Genomic DNA, 8,464 nt, shown 5'->3' on the forward strand with positions numbered 1-8,464 from the left:
TAACTGGGAGAGGCAGGGAGCTGTGGTTTTTCCCTTCTCTAAAATGTCATTCCCTTGAAACGGACATCAGAGGTTCTTGGGGAGTGTTTGGAATGGAAGAGGTCTCCTTCCTACGTTTCTTTCATTCGCTCCTTACATTGCATATTGGTGAATGACAAATCCCAACGTTTCACAGCCGGACTTTGCACCAACAGACTGAGTAGCTCGTAATGTGTGCTGACGTGCTGCCTCTCTTTTGCTTTGCAGTGGCCATGTACAAAGAGCCTTCTCTCCACGATCTCACAGAGTTCTCAAGATCTGGAAGTGGGACCCCAACAAAGAGCAGAAGTGTTTCAGGAGTGCTAAATGGGGGTAAATCCATGAGCCAAAACGAGTCAACGTAGCCAGGTTCAGGCAAGCCAAGTGCTCTCTAAACAGAACCTTACCTCTGGATGCAGTTGAATTCTTACTAGCAGTCTCTCATCCAAACGTTCAATTGCCCAGGACAAGCCACCGAACTTGCATAGGTCACTCGTTTATCAGCCATTAGATCTACTGGTTGTCAAAGGATATACCCCAATAATGTAGAATATGCTTGTGCATATCACAAGGCACTTGGATAGCCAGCAAACATAACTGCGGAATAAATCTCGGAGAAGAAATGTCCAGCTCTTTCTCTCTCTCTCTTCTTCTCTCTCTCTTTCTCTCTCTCTCCTATGCTTTGTGGAATACGAAACAAAAACATTTCACAGCATTCACTGCTGATAAGAATTTGCTTTCCAACTCAGAAAAAGACCACTTTTGCTCTTCAAAGGAAATTTTAATGCTTGTATGTTTTATAGGGGCAAACAAAAAACAAATACGTAAACTCTGTTGTTTCCTTGGCTTACCGTTTTATATCTAAGGCTTGATAAAAAAATGTCCTTTAATTTGGAATAGTGCAACTTTTTGATTTCTGAACTCCAATGGGTCTTTAAAGCTATGTCTTTAAAAAAAATAATTAAAAATTCAGGGTTGGAACTGAGAGTTGGTGTCTCAGGCTCAAGCAAACAGTGTTCTTGTGGTTTTAAACACAATGAAATATAAATTTTTATAGATTTGTAGTTTCTGGTAAAGTTCTTGTGCTAACCCCAGTCTGTAGGAATCGAGTTGTTTTGTTATCCCAAGTGGAAGTTAACAGAAAGGGATAAAATTATCCTCCAGTGTAGATTTCTCTTAATTCCATTTTGTGTGTCATGTTAAACTATTGTTGTGGCTTCTTTTCTAAAGACAGAAACTGTGGAATTAAGGTGACTTAATTTTTTTATAAGAAACGTCTTATTTGTAAAAGTCCTTCTTTCACTGTAACGGGCACGTGAATATTGTGTAGGAGGAAGCGTTAGGACAGGTTACCCCTAAACAACATATACTTATACATGCTATTGGAAACAATTGTTTAAAAAATGTAGTTAGGTTTCCATTTAGGTCATCATGTCTGTTGCATGGGAGAAAGTTGGAATATTGGCATAGAGTTGCATGATGTGTAAGATTTTGTGCATTAATCATTGTTGGATTCTGTGCTCCAAAACTGACATAGTTCTGTACAGGCAGCTTTCTGCCTTGTACAAACGAGTTGTTTATTATTTGTTGTATACACAACCATGCACTGAATAAACTATTTATATTAAGATGTACTTTTTAAAAAAGCTTGTTTGATTATGTGATGTACATCCGTGATTAATTTCAAGGGAAAGGGTTGGCAGTTAAATTATAAAGTTATAAAAGATGCTGTAATTAATGTTCAAAGTCTTTCCGTGTAATGGGTTATTCCCCTGTAATGCCATACACCATACAAATGAGAACATGTTCTTTCTTTTGGATATTGTTAGAACTGGTCTTACATGCCCAGCCGAGATACTCAAAACATAGTGACGATTAAGTGCCACAAAGTCTTGGTAACGGCCCCTCTGCCGTGCGCTGCTGGAGCCCCAGTGAATTGCACTCCTCTGCTTTGAGCTTCTCCAGCTTCTCCGTGCGTGTCTGCCCTCCCCGTTAAGACTTTCCTTAGTGCAGCCACGTAGCGCTACCTCGCAGCACACCTCCCCAGAGCCCTCGGTACGGGGGGTCCCAAAGAGAGCCGGTAAGTCAAGCCCTGCTTGTGCCAGGGTGGCACCTCGAGGATGCTCGGCGTTTGCTGTGCATCACTGCAGCTACGCTTGAGGGGCCGGCTTTATCTGGTCTCGAGGAAAAAGGCTCCCATGCCTCCTGCCTTTGTGCACGTGCTCTGGAGAGAAAACGTCCCTCTCTGCTGCCTTTTCTCTCTGAAAACATCAGTGAGAACTTTTCTCATCTACAACATCTAGGCAGCTCTGACAGGTGAGCTTCACTCATCAAGGTGGTTCAAGAAGTCCTAGGAGCAACAAGTTTTCATCATGGGTGGCTGAAGAACCAGTTCTGGAAGGGAATAATGGAAGTGGAGGCAAAAGCTACCTATAAATGTTAGCCTGAAATTAAAATCAGGTATTCTGCTGTCTGTTCTGCATGCCTCCCACTTGACCAAGCTGGAATTAGACTTCAGACCAGGCTGAGACAGTGCGGCTTTTTTAAGGTTGGAGCTGAGAGAGGAGGGAAGGAGACTGTGTTTCAGATCGAACCTCCAGATTTGTTGTTTTGTGGCAAATAGTAGGCAAAGAGTTCTGACTTGCTGAGCTCCCATATTGGAGCAGGGTGTTTCCCTCCCCAAATACCACCACCTTGCTGGCCTTCAGAGGGCCTGGGGGTCCTCAGCTTGCCCCTTTCCAAAGGGTGAAGAAGGTGAGAGCATAACCAATGCCATAGAAATCCTTAAAAATTGAAGATGTGGCCGTGATTGCTCCAGAGGTTTTGATAACTCAGCGGGTCTGGAGCATCTGTTCCCTTCAGCTAAGTGTGGTATGCCCTTGTGGAACGTTTCTCTTAACCCTCCCAACCCCAAACATCAAACTTACCAAGGTACACGTTCCAAAAAGGAGTCCAAGTGTCTTAGGAACATAAAACCTGATTAAAAATAGATATACGTGTGGCAAAGCTAGTTCAATGCCAAACGTTCACTATCCTAAAGATAACTGGAGGTCTGCTGCTTTGCTTTATAGCTGCAGTCTTACTGTTATTCCCCATCCCCAGTCCCTCCAACCTTGAAGGTCATCTGCAGCAAAAGAAAAATGCTCATCTCACAAATTGTCCTTCTGAGGTCCGCAGTCTGACCCATCTTTCGTATTGACGTTGGCGGCAGCTGTGAGCATTCACTGCCAAGTCCTTAGTTTCAAAGGTTTCTAATATACCAAGCTAACAAAGGCCACTCTTGGATTGAGATGAGAAGAGAGATATGGTGATAGATGAGCCCTAAACAGCTGCTTCTGATAATTATGTTAAATTTCTGTTCCAACAATAGATTTTCCATCAGATTATTGTGGACTGAAAGGGCATTACTCCTGATGGAGTCCTGATAGTAGACAAAAGCTCATGTACACTATGAGCAAGGTGGGGGATTATGCCCAGGGTTTTCCATGTAGTCTCTGGAGCCATAGACTGGGATTTAATAAGGAGAAATAAAGTTAAACATGCCTTTGCAGCAGTGAGGTGAGGGTGATATTCTGACCCAGCCAGCAAAGTCTCTTGGGTAGACAAGAACGTGGCTTCAGCACAGGACCAGATTAAGGAGCCAGACTCCAGAGTATTTCTTTATCCTTCAGCACCCGTAAATTAGAAAGTTAAGCAGATGACTCCTGTATAATATGTTCCTTAAAGAAATCTGCTAGATGTTGGGAAGATGTCCGTATTGATGGTTGTCTATCAAAAGAAAACTTATAGCCGCTGGCCAACCCCCTTTGCTCTGCCACATGTACAGTGGCAGAGTACAGTAAGATGCACATCTGGAATAAGGACAAAGCCCAGGGGCTGGTATGAAACCAAGCTGGCTGTGAGCCACTAACCATCTGCAGAAGGCTTGGTCTCAGGCTCTTCTGTCATTGCCAGTGTGATGGCTGATGCCTTTCATCTGCCGTTTCTCTTGTCCCTGCCTCTCCAGCGATGCTGCCCACGCTCCGCAGCATACCACGGGCCTGGAATTGGCTCCGGAGGTGCAAAACCGCCACAGCAGCTTTCTGATGCACCTGGGCTTCGCTTGGCCTTACGAAAGGCTGACAAATACTACCTGCCAACCCAAAAGAAAACAGGTCACCCATGAAATTGGGAGGAATACTGCTAGGAGCACAACTATTATGAGGCAAAATTGCTGCCTTTTTGTGATCCACCTGTCAGAGCTGCTTTCGTGGAGGTCTCTGCAGGGGACTCAGGCATCGCCTGCTTAGCCTGGTTTTGGGGTGAGGGGTGGGGGGAAGAGCTCATCTCTGTATCACAGAGATCTTTCTTTTTTCTTTTTCTTTTTTTTCTTTTAATTTACCTCATGCTACCTCATAGCATGGTTGTATCTCCGTAGCCACTTGCTCAGCCATGTTCATCGCTGGCACGATGGAAGACAATTCCCTACTTGGGGAAAATAGCTCCAAGTTATCCCAGGGAAGAACAGTGCCCCTTCTGCAGCACCGTCTGGTGTCCCCACCACTGGTTTCCAGCCCACGGGCCAGGTTTTCCAGTGGGATAAAGACGGTGTAACGAGCTCAGGGATGCTGTGGTACGCCAGGCCTCTCCCCAGCTGGGCACCAGCACGAGAGCCAGGTCTGGCAGAGCTCTGCTGTGTCTTGAGTATCTCTGCATGGAGACCAGAGCCAGCTCTAACGGGTTTAAATGTCTCCCTGACATATCCATGACCAGGACACTTTTGCAGGACAGAATCTGTACGTAACAACCTCCTATCTTCTAATAAATAATTCTCTCTAAAACAGACTCCCTCTTGTCTAGGCTCTGATTTTTATTACTGCAGATATTCAAGGGCTCTCCACCCCGCCACTGGTGCACTACACCATTGCTTAGCTTTCCTTAGGATATAGACCCTTCTGTATTAACATTGTCCTTTTCCTATGTCTTCCTGAACCAGAGAGGGGCAACTTGAGTGGTCAAGCCAAGACCATCACAGCTGGATCCTTCAGTTTGCTGTAGCCTCAACATGGTCCATGGAAGACACAGAAAGTGGGATGCATTTTACTGGCTCAGGGAATGGCAACTCTACATGTTGGAGCTCAGTTTTCTACAGGGTGCAAGACCAAGACAAAAACCACCATGGTTTTGTCTGACTTTGGCTCTGCAAAAATGACATAAAAGCGTAGTAGAAAGCCTATTTAAAATAGATTTCTTAGGAAAAAGCCCTACCATGCAATTTACCCTGAGTAACACCAGCTTTGGGCTTTTTTTCAGCTCTTTGGGAGGGAGATGTTCTTGACAACTTAAAATTCCCAATTCACGGTGTGGATTTTTAAGAAACTCTCTTCCCTAGCATGAGTGAGCAGAGCTGTGGGGCCATGCCCCGAGGTTCATGCCTTTTGGAGAGCAAGGTCGTGAAACAAGCTAGGTTTGCTGGTGCATGATGGCTTTTACTGCTGATTGGCTCCAGTAGCAGAGCTTACCCTGCTTTGGGAACATGCCACGTCAGTTTGGGGGGCACTCAATCACCCTGCCCTTCTGCAGTTCCTCTGATGGGGAAGTTTAAATATTAAAGGAAAACCCAAATTTGAAACATGTTTTACATTAATCAGAAAAATTGAAGTAATAAATTATTCCATCTCATCAGGAACTGAAAGACAATTTACAGGGTTCCCTTCAAAGATCATCATTAATGATTTGGAAGTTAAGATTCTTAAATACCACGTATGGAAAATTACTCTCAAGCACCTGTAGACCTAATTTTTCCCCCACGTTTGGCATTTCTCACTTAAATTCAGCAACTGGAGGGGCAGGATAAGTGCTTTCATCTCCCATGGGTTTCTCAGCATCACACGTTGTCTGTCGCACTCGTTTTCTGAGCTTGTCCCCTTGCCGAGGACGGAATCACAGGTCCACCCTCCACCAAGGGCCATCACATTTGTATAGGGAGGAAGAATTGTCCCTGTCCTGGCATTTGTAGCGCACAGGGCTGGTTGATTTGATGAGATGTTGATCAGGGCTGATCTGAGCTGTCGATGGCATATTTTGGGGGACACACAGCAGACTGGCAGCTCTCTTACACTCCGTCTTTGCTCGTGGCTGGAGATGTCTCAGCTCAGAGCATGCTCCCAGGGGAGACTGGGGTGAATTCGGGGGCTTTGCAATGAAAAGAACTGCTCAGGCACTGATGGCAAAATGCTGCTTGCCGTGGCTGACCGGCCATGGCAGCAGCAGCGCTGAGAGGACCATGGCTGGCGCCTGTTAAAATTAATTCATTAGTGAATAGACTGCAAAGCTCTGAAAAGTAATTTGTCATGATTCGTCACCCGCACCTTAAAGAAAACTAAGGCACAGACAAAAGCCCTATCCAGCTGGGGTGAGAAGATCATTCTTTTGCCCTTCCTTTGCGTATTGATTTAATTCAATTATTGGACCTGGTATTACAAAGCAGGTCCCTGCACTTGGAGTGGGGGCACAGACTCCATTGTCCAAACCTTTGCAGCAGGGAAGTTTCATATAGACAAGAACTCAGAGCTCTTTTAGTGTTTTCAAACAATCCTATATATATTTTGAAGAAAACCATATTGAGGACTGAGCCAAAGTCATCTCTCTTTCCTGCTGTGAGCTCAGGGAGACAAATCTGTGAAAGGATAGGTTTTCAGACACCCTCTCAAGGGCAACAGGAAAAAGAAAAGGTAGAAAAGAATTTACATGAATCAGTGTTGTACTCAGAAACCCTCCAAAGGACACTTGGAGCATCCCTGGTGCTGCACGCATATGTGCTCCAGGGCAGGGGTAATGGGAATAAAATGTCAGAAGGTAAATGACTCCTGTTCAGGGGTATTTCTGGTGACAGTGGCTTCACCACATGTTCCTCCAGGTCACTGTTTAGCTCTACCAAAGACAGTTTAGAGCAATGAAGTAGAAGTTTCACTTTGCTTATGATGAAAAGGACAAGGCCAATAAAGGGAGGTGAAGGAAGGGATGGAGCCTAAGGATCAGAGAGTGGGACACATTCTCCACGAGAGGCAACAAAACCACTGCCACTCATTGAGTTTAGCAGGACTCAGCTCACACCCTGACCCACGACCAGTACAGCAAAATAACATGGCACAGTTCAGACTCCTCTGTTGTGGATGTCTCAAGGCCTGATCCTAATCTCAGTTGCAGAATACACCACGGACTCCAGTAAGTCTGGAGTCCTACGCTGATTTGAAGTACCTTTAGACCAGCAGTTCAGCCTATTGCTGAAGGACCTCAGACATTACCTCATGCATAAAAGTATGTTACAGTCTTAATCTATGAAATATTTTTAGATAACAAAATTAACCGGTTCAAAACTTAATTAATCCTATTTCCTTCCCAAATGGTTTCCTTCAAATGGTACTTGAAATAGTTTTACTTTCCCCCATTGTCTGTCTAATGCACTGATGAACTTTTCCTTCTGAGCTTCTCCTTATTTTAATTGTCTGCTCATCCAACCATCCCTTCTGATAATTAAGTGAGTTAATAATATAGAGTGATCTTAAAAAATTAAACTTCTTTCCTTGTTAAGCAAAAGCAGAACTTTTGTTGTTGTTTAAAGGGGTAGGCTTTTAACTTTCTTCATTTAAAAGAACAATTATTACCTTTGGAAGTAGTGGCAACATTTGGGAACTCATCTGCTACAGAGATGTTGGTGAAAATATTACTTTGCATTAAATAATACAAAGGTTTTGCATTAGATAATATAATGAGGTTTTTCTAGGGAGTGTCAATCAGCAGGTCTTATGATCACTTAATCAGCATAGTCTGAGCAAAACAAAGAGAAAGCAAAGGAAATCATAAACCAGTCAGGGCTATGGATGCTGGTCTTACCAGCTGGTGTCCACTTCTGCTTGGAAGATCCCTCAGGCTCAACCTATGAACACATCACCAGTCTCACCTTCTTGGTCACCAATGCTTGGGCCTGTAGTATCCTCTTCTGCAAATTTAATCAACATTCAAGATGCGCAATGCGGAGCCCAGGCATGTGTCAGCCTCCCATGGCAGGTCCATGGCATCCCTGGTGTCATGCAAAGCCAGCGTCTCATCAGTGTTTCCTCACTGGAGGTCACTTGCTGAAGGTCCTTCTCCTCCTCGGTGCAGCTCCTCACATCATGCACGTTGCAGAGCAGGGGACCGTACCTACCCGGTTACACATCTGGCTCCAGGAGGAGCTTTGGCAGCTGCTCACCCACAGCAGAGCTGGCCCCAGCACATCTCTCTGTGGCATGTTACTGAGCCAACTCTAAATTGTTTTCATTTTCAATGGAGACAAAGGCAGAATTCTTCCATCGTGCTCCACATCAGACAGACAGCAGCCCACTCAGAGTTTAAATTCTGCCAAGGAGGAAAACGTCCTCACATAAGCATACTGAAATGTATTACATATACACAGGCACAAACA

At 44.6% G+C, this 8,464-nt stretch overlaps 1 protein-coding gene across 2 annotated transcripts in view; it reads left to right on the forward strand.

Annotated features, from left to right (window-relative positions):
* The window catches only part of FGF13 (fibroblast growth factor 13), a 128,331-nt gene extending 126,667 nt beyond the window's left edge, over positions 1-1,664 (forward strand). For both annotated transcript variants that reach the window (XM_010572452.1, XM_010572451.1), the window contains one exon: positions 247-1,664. In XM_010572452.1, the coding sequence (XP_010570754.1) occupies positions 247-383 (137 nt within the window). In that variant the 3' untranslated portion in view covers positions 384-1,664. The remainder of the gene's footprint in view (positions 1-246) is intronic.
* Positions 1,665-8,464: the final 6,800 nt, after the last annotated feature.

This window comes from Haliaeetus leucocephalus, unplaced genomic scaffold (genome assembly GCF_000737465.1).
Source record: "Haliaeetus leucocephalus isolate CR32 unplaced genomic scaffold, Haliaeetus_leucocephalus-4.0 Scaffold340, whole genome shotgun sequence".
NCBI classification, from domain to species: Eukaryota; Metazoa; Chordata; class Aves; order Accipitriformes; family Accipitridae; genus Haliaeetus; species Haliaeetus leucocephalus.